The sequence below is a fragment of the Papio anubis genome, chromosome 6, assembly GCF_008728515.1.
Source record: "Papio anubis isolate 15944 chromosome 6, Panubis1.0, whole genome shotgun sequence".
In the NCBI taxonomy this organism is placed as follows: domain Eukaryota; kingdom Metazoa; phylum Chordata; class Mammalia; order Primates; family Cercopithecidae; genus Papio; species Papio anubis.
In genome coordinates this window covers 7,755,489-7,780,046 of record NC_044981.1, presented here as the reverse complement: position 1 = coordinate 7,780,046, position 24,558 = coordinate 7,755,489, and the positions used below count along the sequence as shown (strand labels likewise).

Genomic DNA, 24,558 nt, shown 5'->3' with positions numbered 1-24,558 from the left:
TCCCACTTAGAAAACAGAGTCTCCGAAAGCTCACCAAGGTCTGCACGATCGCATGGTTGGTTGCATTCATGTGTGCGTTGAGTGGGAAGGAGCATTCCCCATCACAGTAATTGGCAGCGTAGCCCTTGGGTGCAATGATCCAGTCCTTGATTTAATGCAAAGGAAGCAAGAAAAGATTAGCATGCACTTCTCACACGATTTGTGCTTTTCAGGAATGCTGTAAAAAGGTATTTTTCACATTGGACAGGCAAGGAGACAGATGCAGGAAGGCTTAGGAATTTGATTGGCAATGCTGGGAAGTGAACCTGGTCGATCTGACCCCAGAACCCTCGCTCCTTGCAGAGGCCACAGGGCCTCAGCTGCTACCTGGAAGCATGTAGGTTGCCAGCAATATGTGCTTGGACCCAAGATGGCCCCTCCAGGAGCCCACGGTGCTCCTGTGGAAGTAGTGCCACCTGCATATGGAAGCTATCTTTTATTGCTCACCACCTATGATGAAATTTGCTGCCTTCCTTACAGACTAGTGATGGCTCTCAGGTATGGGGCAAACGTGTGCGCTTCTGCATCGTTTGGGTGAGCCAGTTTGTAGCCACTGGAGAAGTTAACCATCAGTTAATTTTTTTTCCAACCCTGTCTCAATTAAAATTCGTTTAAATGCCCAAATAAATATATGTCTTATGGGCTGTGAAAGGATGAGGTAAGAGTATTGGGAAATGTGGCTACTGATTTTTGAGGGATCACAGAGCTCAGGCACCCTAGGAAGGTGTTGGAGCGCTTGGTCCCCACAGACTAAGCTTCCTCTGCCTCACTCCAGGAGCCTGAGCGTTGGGGAGGGCTCCTCAGGACGTCCATGGAAGGAAGCAGCTCAGCCTTCAAGCTCTGGGTGTTTGGTGATGGCTGCCACCATTCAGATGAGAGTAAACTGCTGAGAAAGGACCTTTGTCCTCCATGTCTGGAGAACTCACCTGCCATCCCAGGTCTTGGAAACTCACATACAGCTCATGCTTCCTGCAAGCTGTTTTCAATTCACTGCTGTTGTAATCTGTTGGAGGAGATCAAAAGACGCACCAACTCATTAATTCCTTCACAGAGAGTCTGCCACATGCCAGGCGCAGACTGGGCTCAGGACAGCCTCCTAGACACAAGTGTGGCCACCCAACAGCTATATCAGGTTCCTGACTGTTGGCTTGAATGTCTTATGGAGTCTGTTTTGTCTCCCCTGGGGTCAGTACTGGGCACAGGGTGACTTGGACACCTTTGAGCAACAGAGGTATGTTGTGAGCCCTGCTGCATGCTAGGCCTATGGAAGACTGGGCCAACTTGCCCGGTACACCCCAGAGGCGCCTGACTGGGAAGGCATCACATTCACATGATCAGACAATGGTACTAGGCAGGATCTGCTGCCGTCCAAACAGGGACCATTTTGAAGCTGCACAGGGACTTTAAAGACAGCTGCCAGGCCAGGAGGGTATCCTGAAGGAAGAGTAATGATGGAGTGGGGCCTAACCAGGAGAAGAGGGAGAGGGAGACACCGTGCAGGGGCAATGCTCTCTCTGGCTGTACTCCCACCTCAGTGCCAGGGTTGAGCCCTTGTGTGCTAATGCAATAATACTGAGCCAGTGGTTCCTCATGAGACTCTGCTGAAGTGCACATGCCCACCCTATGCAGCACAGGAACCGCTAGCCTGGCTTCACTCATTCACCAGCAAGAGCACTGGGAGGGCCCCGATTCACTGAGACCCACTGGAGCGATTCTTCTGTGACATGCCTTCTGTCTGGCACCACGGCAAATAGAAGGTAAGTCAGACATGGCTTTCCTCCTCCAAGAACTTAGTGAACAAAGGGGTGGTGTGAAACAGACACCAAATAACTCCAGTACAAACCAGAACAGGGATGCTACGGGCAAAGGCCATTGGCAAATATCACCTAGGCAAGGGCCACAGGCAAATGTCCCTTCAGAGAAGGGACAGTTCAGAGTGGGAGTGAGAGGAAGAGAGAGGAGTTCTGCTGGAATGGATTTAAGGATGTGTCAAGCAGGGTCAGATGAGATAAAGCTGGAGAAATGAATGGCCTAGGCTGCCAACCACAATGCTTCGGACTTCCCACCAGCGGCTCAAAGTGAGCCATTGCAGGCTTTTGAGCTGGACAGCAACATTTCAAGCTGTGATTCTAAAGGATTAATCAATCTGGAGTTGTGTTTGAGAGTTCTAGAGAGGATGGAAGGATAAAAGGCAAGGAGAAGGCTTTAGAGAAAGGTCGTCTAATGTGAGATGTCAGTGGGTGTAAGAGCCTAGGTCATTTGCGGGCTATCCCTTCCCTTTTCAACTACATAAGCCAATAAGTCACCTAATTGTTGAAGGCCTGTTTGAACTTGATTTTCTAACTCCCAGTCTTCCTGGCTCTGAAGCAGGAGAGAACATGCAAATTTTTTTTTTTTTTGGAAACAGAGTCTTGCTCTGTCACCTAGACTGAAGTGCAAGGTCACGATCTCGGCTCACTGCAACCTCTGCCTCTCCGACTCAAGCAATTCTCCTACCTCAGTCTCCTGAGTAGCTGGGACTATAGGTGTGAGCCACCATGCCCAGCTAATTTTTTGTATTTTTAGTAGAGATGGGGTTTCAACACTTTGGCCAGGCTGGTCTCGAACTACTGACCTTAAGTGATCTGCTCATCTCAGCCTCCCAAAGTGCTGAGATTACAGGTGTGAACCACCATGCCCCACCAGATTTCATGATTTTTTAAGGAAAAGGGACAAACAGTAACTCAGGCCAGTGGCCTATACTGGGAGAAGAGATGGGCAACATTTTTAGGTGGTTTATAATTCTAAATTTATTCATCCTCTCCACCTGCCTATGTTACCCAATAGAACCACCCTGCCTGTAACTTCAAGAGTCCCAGAGAAGCCCTGGAGGGAAATTTTCACAATGCAGGACAAGGACTCTCAGTAAAACACAATCAACCACTTATCACCATGAGACAGAAACTTCCCACTGAAAAGAACCCCTGAACAAAAATGAATCAACCACACAAAGTCTCACAAGAGTATGGCTGGAATGCAAGGGAGGACCCAGAGGACCCCAGATTGTGGATAAGAGTCGTCTGAACTAAGCTTTAAAGGAAGAATACCAAAACAATAACAAAACTAAAAACAAACAAAAATAGAGAAAAAAAGGAAGAATACCTAAAATAATGGAAGGAAGACAAGCAGGACTAGAAACCTAAAGCAAAATTATAGGGAAAAAACATGAAAAAAGAACAGGTAGATGTAAAAAGAGTCAAATAGAACTTTATAAAAACCATAATCATTGAAAATAACAATGAAATCAGATTAGATAAAACTGAAAATCAGATTAAACAGGTTAAACATTAGTTGTCTAACAGATTAAACAGATTACTTAACAGATTAGTTATACATTAAACAGATGAGCATCAAATTACACACAACTAAAGACAGAATTAAAGAATCCCACAGTATATTTGAAGAAATCTCTTCAAATATACCACAGAGTCAAATGGCCAAAATATATGACTCTCTCTCTGTAAAAAGACAAGGAAGAGAGAATGAAAAGTCCAACATATTTCTAATAGGAATTTCTGAAGACGGTAATAGGGGAGTAGTAGTATTTGAAGACATAATGACTGGGAATTTTCTAGAACTAAAGAAAGGCAAACATCTTTAAGTTGAAAAGGCCCTGTGAGTTCCAAGTAGATCAGATACATTCTTATCTAGCCACATCTAGTGAAACTATATCAAACACATAAAATCTTAAAAGCAACCCAGAGATAAAAATTATTTACAAATAAACACAAATTGGATAGCAAACTTAACAAAAATACACATTAAAAAATTAAATAATATGAAAATGATGCCATCAATCTAGAATTCCATACCCAGCTGTAGTGGATATTTACTACTTTTGCGACCCAGCTTTCAGGAACACTTCCCACGTGGGGGAATACCTAGATAGGAGGGGTTCAGAGTCCCATTTCCCATGACAGATGGCTCCCCTCTTTGTCCCCTAGCATCTGAAGTATGGACTCATGACTTCATCAAAGCCAGTCAAATGTCTCCACCCTGCAGTATATAACCTGAGGGAGTGACTCAAAGTTGAAATCAAGAATGGTAGAATGGCAGCCAGTATCTGGGGTGATGACTCCATTGGTGGGATCCAAAGCACATTGTCCCATGACTAGATCTGAGCCTTGATTTCCTGAATTTAAGTCTCCAGCCTTTTTGTTGATTGGGTAAGTTCCCTGGTATCCTTGAGTTATTTTTCTCTTTCATTAGAGTCTGCTTCTACTGCGTGCAATCTAGAGCACTGTGATAGCTAATTTTGTATCAACTTGACTGGACTACGGAAAGACCACGTAGCTGATAAAACATCTTTTTCTGCAGCAGGGTTTTGCTAGGTCACCCAAGCTGGAGCACAGTGGCACCATCACGGCTCACTGCAGACTTGATCTCCTGGGCTCAAGTGATCCGCCCACTCAGCCTCCCAAGCAGCTGGGACTACAGGAACGGGCCACCATAACAAGCTAATTTGTCACGTAGAGATGGGGACTCGCTATGTTGCCAAGTTGGTCTCGAACTCCTGGCCTCAAGCAAGCCTCCTGCCTTGGCCTCCCAAAGTGCTGAGATTACAGGTGTAAGCTACTGAGCCTGGCAACTGGTAAGACATTATTTTTGGGTGTGTCTGTGAAGGTACTTTTGGAAGAAATAAGTATTTGAGTCAGTAGACTAACTAGACTTGCCCTCACCAACACGGGTAGGTGTCATCTCCTCTGTTGAGGGCCCAGAGAGAACAAAAAGACAGAGGAAGGGCAAATTCTCTTTTACTGAGCTGGGTCATTGTCTTCTCTTGCCCTGGGACATCAGAGCTCCCAGTTCCCAGGGCTTTGGACTTCAGGACTTACACCAGCAGGCCCTCCCCAGTACTCAGGGCTTTGACTTCCAACTAGGACTTACACCATTGGCTTGCCTGGTTCTCAAGCCTTTGGACTCAGATTGAATTACACCACCCACTTTCCTCATTCTCCAGCTTGCAGACAACAGCTCATGTGACTTCTTGGCCTCCATAATTGCCTGAGTCAATTCCCATAATAAATATCCTCCTATATATATCTCTGTCTATATCCTATTGATTGTTTCTCTGGAAAATTCTGACTAGTAAAAACCCCAACTAGCTAAGTTATTACTCAATAGTTAGGGCATAGAGAGTGCAGAGTGGCAGTGTGCTATCTCACGTAGTGTTGACAAGTTTGTCTGGATTTTTTTTTGTTTTTGTGGGTTTTAAACTTTTTGAGACAGGATATCACTCTGTTGCCCAGGCTGGAGTGCAGTGGTGTGATCATGGCTCACTGCAGCCTCCACCTCCCGGGCTCAAGTGATGCTCCCACCTCAGCCTTCCGAGTAGCTGGGTGTACATCACACCCAGCCAATTCTTTAAATACTTTGTATAGATGGTGTTTCTCTATGTTGCCTAGGCTGGTCCTGAACTCCTGGGCTCAAGTGATCTTCCTGCTTTAGCCTCCCAAAGCGCTGGGATTAGAGGTGTAAGTCACCTCACCTGGCCTTGTCTTTCTGTTAAGGTATCTTCTAAGCAAAGGAGGAGCCTCGGAGTGAGGCACGAGGCCATCTGGGGTGAGAGAATTTCCTAGAGTGTGAATGACAATGTGGAGGCCCCGAGGAAGCAGCCGGCTTCACATATTCCAGGAACAACCATGTGACGGCTGCGACGTGTTTATTGGCAACCCACATCCTCTATCAACCTCCTGAGCACACAGCCAGACGACATTTCCCACTGCAGTTAGGTGTGGCCATGTGCCTGGATTCTGCCCATGAATGTGGGGAAGAAGGCATGTGTGGTACTGCCAGGCCTGGCCCTCCTAACTACCCGCCCCCTCCTCCATCAGTCTTCCATTCACTCTTTCCTTTCCCGCCAGATGGGTGCAGCAGGGGAGTCTCCTGAAGACCCCAAGGTCCTAACATCCTGTGCTCTTAAAGGTGTCCTGGGTTAGATGATAAACTGCATGATCACACTAGTTACAGTCTGAGTCTGGAATTTTCCCCATCCCACCTCATTCTGCTGGTGAAGTAAGCTTCCTCCAAAACACCCTCTCTGTGCTAGGGACCAAAATCTCCATGAAGCCCATCTTGGCACCATCTGGTCATGTAAAAAGCAAAGATTTCTACAAACAACTTTCTTTCCAAGGTCAAGCAGACATGGGCAGTGTGAAAATAATAAATATATCTGGTCTTTGTCCCCAGTTCCTGGCACCAAGCTTTGACAACCCTTGGACTTTCCTGAGTGTCTTTGTTACGCTCCTGAGGCCCTAGATTGTACACGGTGAGCCCCACACACTCTACAGCCTCATTAGCTTCAGGATGGGGGCTAGTTACCAAAAAACCAAGCACAGGATTAGGGGGTTGGAACTTTGGCTTAGCCTGGCCTCTGGGGGGCTGGAGATGGAGTTCAATCATGTGGCCAATGATTCAGTTGTGCAGAGCAACTAAACCCCACATAAAAACTCTAGACAGTGAGGCTCAGTGGAGCTTCCAGGTTGGTGAACGTACTGATGTTTCAAGAGGACAGTGTACCCAAAAGGGTGTGGAAGCTCCACCTACCCATGCCTATCCCCTTGACCTTGCCTAAGAGTCTCTTCATTTGGCTGGTCCTGAGTCATACCCCTTATAATAAAACTATGATTGTAAGTATAGCACTTTCTTGAGTTCTGTGAATTGTTCCAGCAAATTACCAAACGTGAAGGGCAGTCATGTGAACTCCCAAATTTGTAGACAAGACAGACAGAAGCATGGCTGCCCTGTGGACCTCACTTGTGCCTGGTGTCTGAAATGAAAGCAGTCTCCTTGGGGACCTTGCCCTTTAACTTGGGTCTGTGGCTAAACTAACTCCAGGTGGCTATCATCAGAAGTGAACTGAGGCCAGATGTGGTGGCTCATCCCTGTAATCCCAGCACTATTGGAGGCTAAGGTGGAAAGATCGTTTGAACCCAGGAGTTTGAGATCAGCCTGGGCAATATAGACCCTGTCTCTACAAAATATAAAATCAGGTGGGCATGGTGGTGTGTGCCTGTGGTCCTGGCTATTTGGGAGGCTAAGATGGGAGGACTGTTTGAGCCCTGGAGGTTGAAGCTGCAATGAGCCCTGATTATGCCATCATACTCCAGCCTGGGTGAGAGAGCAAGACCCTGTCTCAAAAAAAAAAAAAAAAAAAAAAAAAGAATTGGACTGAATTGTAGGACACTTAATCGGTGTTGAAGAATTGCTGGCAGAACACAGGCAGAGACCACTTTATGTCTGGATTTCCAGTTTCTTTCTCTGCTGGATGGAACCAAGATGACATAGTCAAAGGGCTTTGCTTCTAACTTCACCAGCAGTTCTGGGTTTCTGTGAACCTGCTGTTGATCTGACTCTCTCAATGCTCAACAAAGAGAACCTTCTCTGTAAGAACAGCTATTCCTTTTAGAGCCAGACACTGGCATTGTTGTTGTTAAGTAAGGATCAGGGCCAGAGAGAGGAAAGGGAGGAATTCAACTCTCCTGTTTTTCTTCCTACAGATACTCTCAGGCCATGCTTAAATTTCCTTATAATTCCACGTTAAGTGCTGGCAAAGAACGTATAAATATTTGTGAAGGTTGACGCTCCTCGGAAGACTTGTGTCTGCAATTCAGGGTCGGTACCCTGGGTTCTGCATGGAATTACACTGACACACTTTTTTTTTTTTTTTTTTAACAGATTGACAGATTACAGAAAAATCTTTCCCCTCACTCCCACTGCCCTTGGTATTGGTTTTGATGAATGGGCTGAAGAGGGCCAGTGGAAATGTATGTGGTGACAATTCAACAGGAACATGGTCACTCCAGTGGGACAAAGGGAGGTAACACAGCTTTGCCCCAATGGGTTCACCAGTCAAGGGCAGGGCAGAGAAAGAAAGTGAGAGAGCTAGAGAGAGGCAACAAACCAAAAATCACAGAAGCAGACCCAAGACACAGGAGCCTCCCCCGCTGCCGGGACAGGAGCTCTCAGTGTGTGACTTGTGGGTGGCCTATGCCGAATACTGGGGATCATCAGGCAGCTTCTCTAAAGTGCAGAGTTCTCAGCCCAATCCCAGACCCATGAGTCAAAGTCACCGAGATCAGGCCCCTGGCTGTCCACGTGCACCTGTGACACCAGAACTGGAACCGCTGCCCTCTAGACAAGAGGCTCACACACAGGTAGTGCTATTGCCCTGTTGAAACACCAAGTCTGTCTTGGGACAGCAAGGCTCTCCAGCAGCCCCAGACACAGCTGCAGTCAAAGCCCAGTATTGGTTCTGAGAGACATTTTCAAGGGATCTGGCTTTTTCAAAGTTGAACGCACAATGAAATCTGGTCCCCCTCGAGGGCGGGGGCACCAGCTGCCCAGAGGTGATTTTCCCCCTCAAGACAAGGCCCCAGGTGCTTATCCAGGGCAACTTGGACAAGCAGGGCCCAGCCATAGGTGGGTTTGGGCAAAAAACTGTTGAGTGATCAGGTGACACAGATGACAAAATCCAACAATCATAAAAGCCCCCCAGGACGATTCCTTCCATAAGCAGAAGGTAACTCCCTGGCCTGCTCTTACGCAGGGAGAAGCATTCCCCTGGCCCAAGACTTTTGAGCTTTGAATATATCAGATGTTAATTGCCTTTAGCAGCACAGGTTTCTGTCCCTTTTAATAAACTGCTTCCATAGGGAAACGTTCAGGTACAATTAGTATTAAAAAGCCCAAATCCTTCCTCTCTTCTCCAAATGAACATTACAGATATTTGAACACGGGTTTTAAGTGGAAGTTTTTTTTTTTTCCTAGCACCAGAGTTGACTTTTAATTTGTCCTAAAGCCACTGAAGCAAAAACCATGATAAAACATTCTGCTTTCCTTTATAACCCCTCAACACATACACACACACACACACACACACACACACAAAGTATTTGTAGGAAAAAAAATGGCTTTGGACATGAGATTTAAATGAGTTTCATCTCACAGTGTGGGACAGGTAAGTGGGGCCCATCATACGGGAAGCTTCTAAAACTCCCTTCGGGGATGGAGATGAACTCTAAAGATCCAAGACAGGCCGGGCATGGTGGCTCACGCCTGTAATCCCAGCACTTTGGGAGGCCGAGGCAGGTGGATCATTTGAGGTCATGAGTTTGAGACCAGCCTGACCAACATGATGAAACCCTGTTTCTACTAAAAATACAAAAAATTAGATGATCATGGTGGCACGTGCCTGTAGTCCCAGCTACTCGGGAGGCTGAGGTAGGAGAATCGCTTGAACCTGGGAGGCAGAGGTTGCAGTGAGCTGAGATCGTGCCACTGCACTCCAGCCTGGCAACAGAGCAAGGCCTGTTTTTTTTTGTTTTGTTTTGTTTTTTAAAATGATCCAAGACAGACATGCCTGTTTTCCCTAAGGAAAGTTCTTCAGCAAGAATCTCCATCATCTGTAGTGGAAAAGAAGGTGGCAGAGACAGGCACCATCCCCCTCAGAAGGAGAATAGAGTTGGGCAGAGAGGTCCCAGCTGTGGTGCCCAAAGCATGTCCTTTATGAAGCCTTTATGTTTCCAATAATTAGCCTTCATTTTTCCAATACTTGGCCAAGGGAGGCTTGCATGTCATTCAGGCCTTCTGCACAATGAATTCAGTGGTAGAGAAATAGGCCTAAGTGTCCCACCCATTCCCAATGGTGGGACTGTGTGGAAGTACCTGCCATTTTCTACCATAAGAGACCGGGGTGTTCCAATGCAGAATTCATCTTGGAATAAAGCATCAGGTCCAGCCATGGCTCTGACATCCCTCTCCCAGGCCCCAGGTGTGTCTTTCATTATCTGTCATTCCTCCAGGTTACCTGGGGGCCAGTACACCTGGGAGGGGTTGGGGGCCAACTTGAAAGGAGCCATATGGAGGTGCATTTTTCTGGAGTCCAGCGGATGGATGGGAGAGAGGACACAGTGATGGAGTCTCCTTGTCCTTGAGACACAACTGAGCTTTCACATCTGAGAGTCCTGTTCTGAGGGTGGTGGTGGAGGGGCACAGCTCCCTTCCTGGGGGCCATCAGGGGTAAATACTGCAGCTCCCAGCACACACGCCTCTGGCTGATCCCCTTTCTCTGTCCGCTAGCATCTTCCTGCCCCTGTTCCTCCTGTTGCAGGTGCACGTTCCACACAGGCTCTGCTGAGCTCCTACAGTCCGCTCAGTTCTGGTGGGGAGTTCTCATCTCAGTTGCTGGGTCTTGGCCCTGACAATCAGCTTCCTTGCTGACAGCCTCTGCTCCCCAACCTTAAGTCCTTGGCTCCCCTGTGATGACTGAGGAGACATTCTACAGGAGAAAACAAACGGGAAGCTGTCTGGGCCCATGTGACAGTGATGGGGCAGGGCATCCTAATCGTCCCAAGGCAAACCGAAAACTGCAGAGCAGCTCTCTCATCCAGTGCAGTGAGGACAGGGCACCCTTGGCCCCAATAGAAGGTGGCTAGCTGGGCTGGGACTTCCGCACAGAAGCCATGTCCCCAGGCAGCAGCACACGCACTGTACACATTGCCTGTACCCCCAATGCAGGGGTCACACCCCACACTAAGGATAACACCTGGGTTACTTCCATCCAGCACCCTTTTTATCTGGCCCTCCTGAAGAGCCACACACACAGCGAAGTGCAAAGGAGCCCACTGTTTGTTTAGCTCTGAAGCTCCATCTCTATATGCCATGACCAGCCAGTGACAGGCAGGCTTCCCTGGCAATGGAGGCCAGGAGAGTCCCACAGGTATGAGACCCAGAGGAGAAGGCAAGAGTGCAGCCACTATCCTGATCTCAGGCAGGCACTGTGCGGGGACGTTGCACTGCGGGGCTGGAGGGCCACCACGCAGCTGCTGCTGTGAGCATGACGGGACGAGGGCACTGCAGCAAGCCTGGGGCTCCCAGGGTGGGTGCGCTGAGTCACGGCAGCCAGAGCCAGCCTGGGTCCCAGTGACCCTGCGTGCTGTGCTTTGCAACTTCAGTAGAGGAGGAGAGAGAAACAAAGGGCAAGACAGGGAGAAGGGAAAGAAAGGCAGAAGAGAGAGAATGTCAGGGACACCACAGAAAGCAGGTGAGAAGGAGGGAGAGGGAGAGAGGTGGGCAGGGAGCCGTCTCCTCACCAGGGCTTCTGCAGAGGGGCCACTCGGGTTGCCCTGGGCTGACCCCACAGGCCCTGCCAGCTCAGCCGGGTGTCCCCACTCAGCAGGTCACACACAGCCAAGAAAATACCAGCACGGCAGGGGGCTGGACAAAGCGGCATGCTCCACATGTATTTCCCAGCTTTCCCGAGCCCAGGCTGCAGACTCTTCCCAAAGGAAACTTGTTTTTCAGAGGGAATAATTCACTACTTTAATTTCCCTTCTCTCCTAGAATGACAAGGGTGGGGGCCACATAGAGGCTGCTAAAGCGGCACCTCTGTCTTCGTGGGCCTGGCTGCTCTGTCCATATCTCTGGGCCTTATCGGCCCCATCTCATCCAAAGCAAGCCTCTCGCTCCCGCTTTCCCAGCAGAATCAATACAGCCATTGAGGAATGTGCGGCAGGTACCAGCTCCTCGTGTCACCGACACTATGGGAGGCCCGGGACCACACTCGGGTTTTGATTTCTGGTGTCAATAATCTCCTGACAGTTGATGGGGTTGGGGTGGGGGTGGACAGTTTGATTTTCAGAGTCTAGATTTTGTTTATAACTTGGATGGTCAACATTGAGAAGTAAGAGCGGGGCCCTAATTTTTGGTTGCTCTGGGAGATTTTAGGATCTCAAAAGGCTCCATTTAATCTGGGCGGGACTCTGGTCTCTTTTCAGCCTTTGCCTTGATTCTAAAAGAATATGGAACTGTCCTACAAATAGACAAAGGTTTCCTTTGAAGACCTAGTTCTAACACTCTCTGTGCTCTAAGCACCTTCTATACTCTCTGCCACTTCCTAGACCGAGTCTCCTGGCCCCAGTGCCCTCCCAGGGTTGGCAATGATTGGGAACGACTTAGGCATCTCACGGTACCTGCATAAGCCTCTTCTTATTGCCTTTCAAAATTGTTGCCATTTGCACATCTGCAAGGAGTGAACCTTGGGAGGAGGTAGGAGGGAACTTTCCAGTCTGTTTCACTCTTTGATAGCCATTAGCCTCGAACGAGAGTTGAGCATGATAGAAGTGAAGCTTTTGATTCTTTTTTTTTTTTTTTTTTGGTGATTCTAACTTTTAGATCACTATTTGCCATGCCTGTCCTCCATGTCTATGGAGAAGTAAGGTTTGATTTCATATAGGAAGCCCTGAACCAAGCCCTACTTAACCAAGACATCTGCAAGTCAAGCTGCAGGCCCTAAAACTTTAAGATCATGATGACAAATTACAATTCCCAACTTTCCTGGAGAACGATAAACTGTTAGTTTATAGTCCTGAGCCGTGTCTATTCCTCCCAAGCTTTGAATGTCCATGATGGACCAACCCAGTCAGCTGTGGCTATCCCCAACCCATGGAAGCCAATGGTGAAAGAGCGAGGACACTGTAACAATGAGACTCCTGGTCTGGGCTGGATTTTCCTTCAAATGTACAGCAAAAGATTGCACAGTTATAATAAACTACTCAAACAGTTGTTTTGCAAGAGATGAATCCTAGTTACTTTATGCTGAAAGCCTACTGAATGGTTCTAACCGGGAAGCTTAAAGGACAGAAGATGTAAACTATCAAGAAGAAGGTCAGCAGAATCTCTGAATGTACTAGAGCCACATTTTCCCCCAAGGTCCTTAAAGATACATGTTTGGGTGGGTGGGAAAAGAAGGGAAGGAGAACTTACTGTAAGAAATGCTGGCTGGGCGCAGTGGCTCATACCTGTAATCCCAACACTTTGGGAGGACGAGGCAAGTGGATCACTTGAGGTCAGGAGTTCAAGACAGCCTGGCCAACATGGTGAAACTCCGTCTCTACTAAAAATACAAAATTAGCCAGGAGTGGTGGTGCACGCCTGTGATCCCAGCTACTTGGGAGGCTAAGGCAGGAGAATCGCTGGAACCTGGGAGGAGGAGGTTGCAGTGAGCTGAGATGACATCATTGCACTCCAGCCTGGCCAATAAGAGTGAAACTCTGTCTCAAAAACAAACAAAAAAGAAATGCTAACAGGTGGCATTAGTGCAATGGCAGACTCATTCTAAAGGACAGACAGGGTCTCAAGAGGCTGCTGAGTCATAGACGGTTGGCAGAGCTGGTAGTGACAACATAAACATCAAGACTGAAAGCGACTACTCCAATTTCACAGGAATCATTAAAGTGCAGATGTTTCCAAACTGTCATCTATCAAAACAAAGACCAATTCTGCATCACAGCAGCAGCAGCAGAGCAGACTTCAGACTTACTGGCTGACTTGAAATTGCATTAGCTACACTGTCTCAAGAGAGGTCTTGGAAAGATCCTGGAAAATTACCCAAATGAAAATTTAGAATCACCCAGTGGAACTTCAAGGCCATTTGTTCATGGACCTTGTCATGGATTGGCCACGTGGTATCACAGCCCCCCAGAAGATAAAATAGTGAACCCCAAGTGAGAGCTACCATGAGAGAGGGTGAATGATAGCAAGTAGAGGAGACCACCAAACTGGAGCTACAGAACCTGAGGACAGGTGCTATAAGAGCAGAAGGCTGGTAAGAAATGGAGGCTGAAAAAGAATTGGTAGATTGGTTAAAATCCCCAATGAGGCAAGGACTGCTAGGACCAGGACAAGTCAAACATGTGTAAAAACAATAAATGATACCATGCAGAGGCTATCCAAGCCCCCGGAGAAGTGTAACAGAGCCAACATCCAGCCTTCATTTAGAGCAGCCAGCTGCAGAGAAGCAAGGGCGAGTGAAAGCCATCCAGGGAGACGTCGATCCAAACCACTATCCAGTGCACATGTTTGGAAAGTCCAGCTTGAAAGCCAAGTACAAATGTTCGAGTAGATTTTGGTGGGCGGTGGGGCTCCTGGACTCTCCCCTGTTGTGCACTAGTCTTGCTGTCTCAGGCATAGACAGCTCAATTCCAAAAATAGCCTCTTATTTCCTTGCCACGTTTCACCCTGATGACAGGCAATTTGATGAATGAATGCTAACTTCTTCACCCAGATGCAGGACGATCCCTGGTGGGCTGCTTCTGGTGGTGGTTGTTTTGGAGGAGAACTATCAATTCCCTGGGAGCACGCCATGGAAGAAGGGGGCAGCAGAGACAAAGAAATCTTTTCCTTCCACCTTCCAAAAGATTGACAAGCAGAAAGTCTGCCTGCAGTCACGCCAGAGGACACCACTTTTCTGTTACTGTAACATCTCTCCCTGGTTCATGAAGGCCCAGCAACATCTGGCCTCACAGAGACCCCGAGGGAGAGGAAAACCAGACAGCCCCTCTCTCCAGGTAGCAGGCCATCTCTCTGGAAATCTTTTCTGGCAGATGAATCTCTTCCTCAGCATGTCCACTCCCATTAATGGAAGAATAAATAAGGAGGCAAGAGCCAAAAACATAAAGAAGCGCTTCGGTGGGGCAGACACGAGCAATTTCCCAGACCACTTAGAGGATCTTCAAAGAGAATGAGAAGAGGGGAGCATCCTTTGTCGTCATTCTTTCTTGGGGGTCTTTCAATAGGTGAGGCCAGAGAGATTTGGTATGAACCCTTTTGCCTTTGTATTGTTGAAAGGGACAAAGCAAATTTGGAAGTACTGGCTTGGGAGGTGGGCAGTCGGGGAGACCAAGAGAAAAACAGAGACACTTGCACCTATTACCAATTAGATCAACTTGAATATCCATATTTAATTTAAACTCATCAAATTGAAAAAAAAGTTGAAAGGGACTTGGAAAATAATAATTGGTTGATATTGCTAAAATCAAAATCAGACACAACATCTTTTCTCAATTTAAAAACATTAGTGTGTGCATTGGGTGCGGGGATGCTGAATAAAATCAAGTGAAATTTTGATTTTAAAAAGCAATCAACATTTCAAGAGATGCCTCTATGTCTGAGGTCTCAGTACCAAACTGACCACAGTTCATTAATAAATTGAAGCCTACCATTGGCAGACTTCATCATCATAGCCCGAAGGAAAACACTGAGATTATTAACTCTATTCAGCAGGCTGCCTCTGAAGTGAATAAAGGAAAGCAAGCATTTCTTCTTTTTTTCAAAAACCCCAACCCTGGCTGTTTCTAGTGGTGAATACAGGAACACCCGTACTGTGAGCGATGCTTCCAAGAAACACCAGGATGACAAGAAGCAAAATGTCACATCACACTGGGTGGTGGATCCTCAAGCTCCACATCCAAGTTACTGGTGAAAGAGACAGTTTATTTAAGTCAGAACCCAAGATGGAGACACTGCTTCCCAAAAAAGAAATCGGTGCTTTGGGAAGCTGCATTAACTTTGGCCACCAAAAATGACATTTCTGTACAATTACCTGGAAGAATTAATGCATCCTCCAGAATTGTTTTACTTCTTTTCCAGGGATCCCAACATATGCCCTGAGAACCTCCTTCCTACAATGGCATATAAATAATCTTTGAGTGCTATTATGAGCCAGATTTTGATGCTTTTCATTTAATTCCAGCAAATCTGCAAGGCATTCATCACCCCCATCTTACAGGTGAGTAAACGGAAGCTGAAACAGATCAAATGTGTCCAAAATCACAGGGTAGCAACGAGGGAAACAAGTTCTCTGACTGCAAATCCCACTGCCAATCTTCACCTTTATGGTTGATTCTCAAGCTATTTAAACAGCCAAAGGACCCCAGAACTCAGAACTTGCAAGCACCCGCACTAGACTCAGAAGTGTCAGGTTTCCGTTTGATCCTCACTAGCTATGGGACTGGTTGTGGGGAGGGAACATCCACTCTCCCTTCTTCTGGGCTTCCATGGGTGGGCTTCCATGCCACTTCCTAAAAACGCATTGGGGAGAACTTTTTTTTTTTTTTTTTTTTTTTGCGATGGAGTCTCGCTCTGTCGCTCAGGCTGGAGTGCAGTGGCAAGATCTTGGCTCACTGCAACCTCTGCCTCCTGGGTTCAAGTGATTCTCCTGCTTCAGCCTCCTGAGTAGCTGGGATTACAGGTACATGCCACCACGCCCAGCTAATCTTTTTAGTAGAGATGGGTTTCACCATGTTGGCCAGGCTGGTCTCGAACTCCCAACCTCAAGTGATCTGCCTGCCTCAGCCTCCCAAAGTGCAAGGATGATAGGCATAAGTCACTGCACCCAGCCAGGGAGAACATTTCTGAAGGACCACTCCACTGACACTCAGGCAGTAGAGCTGGTTTCTCTCTCTTGCCCTTTGAATGTGTCTGTTCTGAGCAGAACTCACCTTATTCCTTAGCTCCAGGATGAGCACACAGTTCAGGTCTGGCCAATCAGAGCACTCCCCACCCAGCAGTGTGCTTCAGGGTGAGGGACGCAACCCCAGCCAAGCCAACCAGATTGTGCCCCGGATTTCTACTGAAGAAGGGCTCTGTCTGAGGTTGAGGTTGCCAAGGGTAACAAAATCTTGGGACCACTGGTTGCCTTCCTGGCCACCATATAGAGATAGTTTTACTAAGAATTCCACCAACAAAGAAAAATAGAAAAACAGAAAAAGAGAGAGATTCCTGATATTATCTGAGCCCATGGATCCAGCCATGCCTAAAGACAGAACCCCCGGCCAGGCACGGTGGCTCACGCCTGCAATCCCAGCACTTTGGAAGGCTTAGCCAGGTGGATCACGAGGTCAGGAGATCGAGACCATCCTGGTCAACATGGTGAAACCCCGTCTCTATTAAAAACACAAAAAATTAGCCAGGCATGGTGGCAGGCGCCTGTAGTCCCAGCTACTCGAGAGGCTGAGGCAGGAGAATGGTGTGAACCCGGGAGGTGGAGCTTGCAGTGAGCTGAGATCCGGCCACTGCACTCCAGCCTGGGTGACAGAGCGAGAATCCATCCCAAAAAAAAAAAAAAAAAAAAAGATAGAACCCCTGAACCTCTCTGTTAAATGAGCCAATGAAATCCATCCTAGGAGGCTGAGTTGACCTTCCTTCCCTTCTAGCCAAGAGCACTGACACATACAAGTTCATATTACACAAGTGTACCAAGTTTGCTTGTACATCATAACCACCCGGCATGACGCAACTAGAAAAAAGAAACTAGGTGCTCCCAGGGTTTTGATAGGAATTTTAAAAAGAGTTGGAGACATGTAACCAAACAGAAAGATGCTTGTCTGGATCAACCGGCAGTCATGATGCCTGCAGCCTGGGTCTTCAGGTAACAAGTGTTCCACACTGAGGGCCCTCACAAACCCACGTAGATGTTCTGTGACTGTACAAGGTACCATCATGCATATGACGCCTACCTGCCTTTGGATTTGCTGTGCAGAAGCTGCTCAGCATCTGAAACTGTGGACACAACTTTTGTTCGGAGGCCAAGAAGGCTTTCTGGAAATGCAGGCTCCCCACAAACCCACCTGAAGCACTGGAGACCCGCGCCACGTCCTGGGACTGGGTAGAGCGATTACGACTCTGTTGTCGGCGCCGGCCAGAGGCTGACCTGGTGGTGCGCACGTGGACTTCACTCACTTTGAAGAAAGCCACCATGAAGGGCTGCTTGTCGTAAGGGCCGTCTCTGCCCACCAGGCCCGCGGCTCGGGGGTGGATGTGGACTCCTTTAAGGCAAATCAAAGCATGCATCTCTTTATTCCACAGAAACTTTTTTCTGTAGCTACAACAGTTAAGGGATACTTCCTAGTTTCCCAAGTGCTAATAATTAAGAATGAGTGTGAACGGTGAAACCCCGTCTCTACTAAAAAATACAAAAAAATAGCCGGGCAACATGGCGGGCGCCTGTAGTCCCAGCTACTCGGGAGGCTGAGGCAGGAGAATGGCGGGAACCCGGGAGGCGGAGCTTGCAGTGAGCTGAGATCCGGCCACCGCACTCCAGCCTGGGCGACAGAGCGAGACTCCGTCTCAAAAAAAAAAAAAAAAAAAGAATGAGTGTGAAGAAGAAATCATGTATCCCCAAACCTTGGTTGGCACCCGTGGGATGGCACCTTTTGGCAGAATCAAAGCACTCCTTTCAAAGTTTCAGAATCACGTGGAGGAGTGGCGTGAACTCCTGGGCTTTCCTGTTTCCGCTAAATTATGAATCCGCCCTCCCTGCTGGACGGATCAGCAGTGGGGACCTCAGGCTGCTGGCTCTGATGCTGCAGGAGGAGCAGGTACTGCAAATCTGTTCATCCATCAGGATTTCAACAGATGCGCCTGCCTCTCTCTTACTCGCTGCATCCCCCGCAACCTGCCTCTGCCTAGGAAAGCTGTCGTCCCATCGCCATCCTCTTGGAAACATTACCACTCTCCTGTCTCCAAGTGGCCCAAGCCTGTTTTCAATTCCTGTCTAGGCGGCCTCCGGGAACGGTTTGGGTTCTCAATGGAAGTCATGGCGGAATCAGTAAATGAGGCCATCCTGAAGTTGAGGACTTGACTATAGCCCACGGTTCTATCACAGCTGCTGTAAGGGAAATGCGTGAAACTGATGACCTGCTGGATGTTGGGGGCTTGTGGATAATAACTTACCATCCCGTGTCACCACACTCAGCTGAAGCCCCATGTTATGCTGCGGGGTCACAACCCACAGATTGCTAGTGGCCGTGATGTCAAATTCCAGCCAGCCTTCTTCTGAGGCCCACACTACGCGGGTGTCCAACAAAAAAAGGTCAGAGTCTCTGAAAGAAAGAAAAAATGGCCCGGTGAATAGCGCACTGCCCGAAGCTCCTTCCCACTCTGTCCTGTCTCAGCGTCAGGATAAAAAATGCCCGAGTCAGATCACATCCACTGGTGAGGCACAAGCACAGTGACCTGCCGTAGCTCTGAAAGGTGTGGTACCACCCAGGACACAGGCATGACACAATTAGGAGAGACAGGTACACCTGATAAGGTGCTTCCTAGAAATCAGCTTTCACCTGGACACGGGCAGAACCTCTCAACTTTACCAAAAATCTTGCTGGTGCTGCTTATGACAGATCTTTTTGCGAACTAGGATAAATTACAAATAAATGATTTTTTTAAAAAACTTTATTTATTTATTTTTTGAGACTGGGTCTCACTTTGTCAACTAGGCTATAGTGCAGTGGCATTTAAATTTTCCTACTTCTACTGTATTTTAAAAATTTATGATACTATTTATTAGTGACTAGCTTACTTTATGGCTAATAAGCTCTAAAGGCAGGGAAAGTAGGAGACAGCAAGAAACAGGATTAAGAAAAGATAAAAATCAGGATCCATATGAGCATTTACAAATTGGGCTTTGCTCATTTTTTCTTTTTTTGAAATTGGGACTGAAAATCTTCACGTTTGTTCCTGTGAAATAAGGAGAAACAAGAAGCCACATCACATGCCTAAGTAATCATCTACTATTTTAATTAAGGCCTCTGTATGGTCTGCAGTGAGTATCCAGTCCTTCCCCATATGGACGGTGTAGCCGGGGGTGGATGCTGAGTGATTATAAAGTTCATCCCAGCACCGCTGTGAGCTACGGCTGGGATTCTTTGAGGCAAAGTCATAGAATCCATTCCTTCCATCAGGCTCCTCAGGGAAGACTATGACATTTCTCACAGTTTTAAACTAACATAATCTAGGGGCTGTGGGATGATGCCGTGAGGGTCTCCTTCTGTTCACCCGCGGTTTTTGATAGGTCAGTGCCGGGGACAGTCATCTTTGTGTGTTTTAGGGACAACCTGAATCTGTGTATCCATCCCACGGCCACTAGAATGAGATGGCCTGGGACTCCCATGACAGGGAGGGCTATATTTTGGCCATGGAAAGACTCAAAGCTCCTGGCATTGGAAATATTTTGCTGCAATATCTTACAGAGATAGAAAAATGACTACAATTAAATACTAAGTTTAAGATGAGTATACATTTACGTAACTTACAAAGTGCTTTCATCTGCTTCTCTTTGCTTGGTCCTTACACCAATCCTAAAAGCTAGGCAGAGTGTCACTGTCTCCACCTTACAGCTGGGGAACCTGAGACTCAGCCATGAGGCTACCATCATGTGTCAAGATCTCAAGCTAGTAAGTGAAAAAACAGGACTTAGTTTTGGATTCAAAGAGCTTTCCATAATAACATACTGTCTCATTGAGGTGATTACCAAAGACAGCCTGTGATGAATGAATGAACTTCATCTCTAATCCATCAGATACTTATGAGGCCACTGAACATCAAGTTCAAATGGTTAGATTTCTCAGAGGAGGAGCAAACAGTTTCTCCTGCCTCCATGGCCACTTAGAGTGAGAAGGGAACTCTATTGTCGTCTTTTCCAAGTATAAACAGTGGGCACAGCTAAAAGTCGTTTACTCAGCTGCTTAACAGAGTCTGCGGGAGGCCACATTCTGGCCTGCCCAGTTGAAAGCTCCCTCCTATGTGGATGCGTCACACCCCCTGTTGACAAATTACCCCCCATCACTGAGGTAACAACTATTAGCAGGGAGATGGGGGGGGCGGCGGTGTCCATGGAAAACAGCAAGCAGAGATTGGAAGGCCAAGGCTTTGAAGTTCAGATGTAAGAGGACATCAATTCTGTTCTGGGAGGTCACAGAAGACCCTTATCCAGCAATAACACAGACAGCGCAGACAGCACTGTGGGAAAGCAGCCCCAGCCCCAGCCCCAGAGGAAGCACAGCACACACAGGTGTCACGGGCAGAATGTGGCTGGCACTCTCCAGCGCCAAGACCCAGTAGGAACCTCGGGGGTAAGGGTGCCTTCAAGGCAGGGCCCATGAGGGCATGCCGAGTTACCTCTGACGATTAGATTAGGCACCTACATTGTAAAGACTTATAATGAGGATACAGAGAAATACAGTTCAAAGTGTGAGGGTAGCATAGCTGGCAGAATGAGCTTTTATTTTTAAAGATCAGGGTTTGAGATAAAGAAAATGGCAGCCTTGTCCAAGAGAAAGTGGGGAATGCGACAGATGCACAGGAGGAGGAAGACAGAGAAGGGTAGAAAGAGAAGGAATGAATGAAAGAGGGAGAACATGAATCAAAAGTTAAGCTTGGTGCAAAGGCAGAAGATGAGGATGACCCGTCATGACACAAAGCAATTGCAGTCAGTGTGGATTCTTGGATGTGGGGAGACCAGTTTCCATCCCGACTCTGCTACCGAGTCACTTTGGGGCCCCATGAGTTTGCGTTGTTCTGTGGCACACTTTTTCTAATCATACAATGAGAACACTGCCTGTTCTCACTGCTTAAGAGGCCTGTGAGGTCAACAAGTGCAGTCTAGTGGCTGAGCCTTGAAAGACAAAAACTCTCTGGGGTCCTATGGCAGCGAGGAAGGCTTGGACTTCAATGTTTAGATCTAGAATGCTCGGGGCCTTTGGAAGGGGAGTGAGGCAGAGCATGGACTTAAGATAACTGGGCCAAGTGGGATAGAGGAACAGGGAGTATTGACTGTGTCAACAGCCTTTATTCCTCAGGACAGCCAGAAAAGGCAGGACCTATGATGTCTCTTGTACAGCTGAGCCCCAGGGAAGCTCTCAAGCTCACATGGCTGTTACATGGGGCAAATGGAATTTCATCAGAGCCCAGGCCCTTAGCCGTCACATATCTAAAAGGTAGAGTCATGAAGCAGACAGGGCAGAGGCTGAAAGTACTGTCCAAGGGCTCAGAATAAAGTAAGGGACCAAAATCTACCGCATACAAATGCTAAAGTCAGCTGGATACAGAAAATACAATAAGATACACAGGACAGGCACAGGTTAAAAATCACCAGTTGGGAAGGCTGGGTGTAGTGGCTCATGCCTATAATACTAGAACTTTGGGAGGCTGAGGCGGGAGGACTGCCGGAGGCCAGGAATTTGAGACCAGCCTGGGCAACATGGTGAAACCCTTCCTCTACAAAAAAAATACAAAACTTTGCCAGGCATGGTAGTGCACTCCTGTAGTCTCAACTACTTGGGAAGCTGAGGCGAGAGGGTCACCTGAGTCCGGGGAAGTGGAGGCTGCGGTGAGCCATGATCACACCTCTGCACTCCAGCCTGGTCAATCAATCAATCAATCAATCACCAGTAGGCCTCCTCCATCAGGGTCAGGTAGGTATGAGAGGTGCGTGCAGGAAGGTGCCCGAGATGGCTGGTGTCGGTTGCAGATGGTGGCATTGGGGTGGAGCCCCAGTGACCCCCCCAACCTTGCCCTGCTCCTTCCAAGCAGAATGCTGTGTCCAGCATGAGAACATCACTAACGTGCTCACACCACCAAGGAGAGGAACTTGAAAAAGGAATGAAGCTTTAAGACATAACTTCATGGGCTCACCCTCAAAGCTTCCTACAACTCAGATATTGAAGAGATGCTATTGATGGCAAATCACTAAAACAGTTCTGGTCTGACCCGCATCTACTAACATTGCCTCAGGGATACATGGCCTTCCGAGTCTGCGGACTGTAAAAGTGTAGCCTCAAAGAAGATGCATCTGAGTTTGCCACGTGAAAAACAAGCTTTCCCTTCTAAATCTCACTTCGGCAGAGTTGAGAAGAGATGTTCTCACCTAAAATGTGTGTCACTAATAAAGAATCCTGGAGACTGGCCAAAATCATCACCATGCCTAGATTATTTGGACCTTCCTTTTGAGGTGGCATCCTCTCAAGTTGGCAAACCATGAAAGAAAATCTTGAAACAAGGGAAGATAATTTTGAATGCAGTTATTAGCTCTTTTGTTCTCAACTAACTCAGACCCTATATTTGCATGATGAATACGCTTCCGATCTTCAAGGATGTAACAGTGTTATTCTTCTCAATGTTATTCCAACCTTAGAGCATGATATTCCTCATATTGTGGTCATCCCGGGCAAATGAGGTTCTTAACAAATTAATACAGCTAATAAGAGATTTCTGGAAAATTTCAAAAATTCACCCTGGCATTAGAGTTGATGAATGAGAAAGCCACTCACAAAGGCTTGTAGAATTGGTGTTTGTGGGCAAGATTTATCCCTGCGTATCCCTCCCATCACACAGCCTCCAAGGCGCATGCCCACATCAGTGATACACCACTGGGCCGACAGACCGAGAGCACCATTGCCAACACACAGCAGGCCTTTCTCTCCTTTGCCCTCGGAGAAGGGCAGGAGGTGCCTGAGCTCCTGGTGGATAGGCTTTGACCCTTTTCTGACAAACCACACACCCATCAGGTCACAATGTCCGGGTCAAAGTACAACACTGTTTACTACTAACCATTTTGCTAGAAAAATGCTTTTGATAAAGTGGCATTTATATATTCAAAATGAGCAGATTTACAAAATACTCAATAAGGTGACTCTGTGGTCTTGTTCTTTATTTCTTCGTAACACACTCCTTTGCATTTATGCATCTGGACTTGATGTTAAATTAAAATGCAAAACAACTTTCAGACACAGAGGAACCGACTTTCTGCAATAAGAAAAATTCAATTTTCAAATAGAATGAAAGTAAAAAAAATCCATTTTCATTTTAGAAAATTAAAGAGTCAAGCTCATGCTTTTTACTTTTTCCTTACATAAGGTACAGTATAGATTATGTTTAAACTTTTACCATTAGAAAGATAGAAAAGGCATCATGTGTTTGAAAATAGAGTACTACAAACAGGAGCAAACTGCTGCATACATGTACACATACACATTTGAGTAATGAAGACGAATGAACATTATTATTATTTGGTTACCCTTGCATTTTTTTACAGTCTTTGATATTATTCAATTTTCACTCAATGGCTAGCATGATATGAAGAGATGTTTCAAATATCAAATGCACCTTGATTCTGTAGGGGCTATTTCATCTTTAACAAACCAATATAAATCACATTGCTGTGAGAATATTAACATAGCACACCTTAACGTGGTGTTTACTATGTGACTGTTCTAAGTGCTCTTACATATATTAATGCCTCACAACAATCTTAAGAGGTAAATACTATTAATGCTGTTACAGGTTTATAGATGAAGAAACTGAGGCACAAAGAGATTAAGTGGGCAGGGCATGGTGGCTCACAACTGTAATCCCAGCACTTTGGGAGGCTGAGGCAGGCAGATCACTTGAGCCCAGGGGTTCGAGGCCAACCTGGGCAACATGGCAAAACCCTGTCTCTACAAAAAATAAAAAAATTAGCTGGGCATCAGCTGAGGTGGGAGGATCTCTTGAACCTGGGGGGTGCAGGTTGCAGTGAGCTGAGATTGTGCCACTGCACTCCAGCCTGAGTGACAGAGCACAACTCATCTCAAAAAAAAAAAAAAAAAAGAGAGCGAGATTAAGCGGCTTGCACGTGGTCACACAGCCAGCAAGTGCAGAGCTGGAATTTGAACCCAGGCAGTTTGGCTCACGTGTTGTACGTGCTCTTTTACCAGCAGTTCTCAAGTGTAGCCTGCATCAGAATCCCCTGGGGGGCTTAACACACAGATTGCTGCCCCTTACCCCTGGGGCTTCTGACTCAGGAAGCTTGGGGAGAGGCCTGAGAATCTGCATTTCTAACAGGTTCCCACGTGATGCTGATGCTGCTGGTCTAAGAGCCACACT

General features: G+C 47.1%; 1 protein-coding gene across 1 annotated transcript in view; it reads right to left on the bottom strand.

Moving 5' to 3' along the window:
• BMP6 (bone morphogenetic protein 6) overlaps positions 1-24,558 on the bottom strand; it is a 158,244-nt gene that overhangs the window by 1,557 nt on the left and 132,129 nt on the right. Inside the window, exons 3-6 of the mRNA XM_003897025.5 lie at positions 18,592-18,740; positions 17,487-17,684; positions 966-1,042; positions 35-145 (exon numbers count right to left, since the gene is read on the bottom strand). Of these exons, the coding sequence (XP_003897074.2) occupies positions 35-145; positions 966-1,042; positions 17,487-17,684; positions 18,592-18,740 (535 nt within the window). The remainder of the gene's footprint in view (positions 1-34; positions 146-965; positions 1,043-17,486; positions 17,685-18,591; positions 18,741-24,558) is intronic.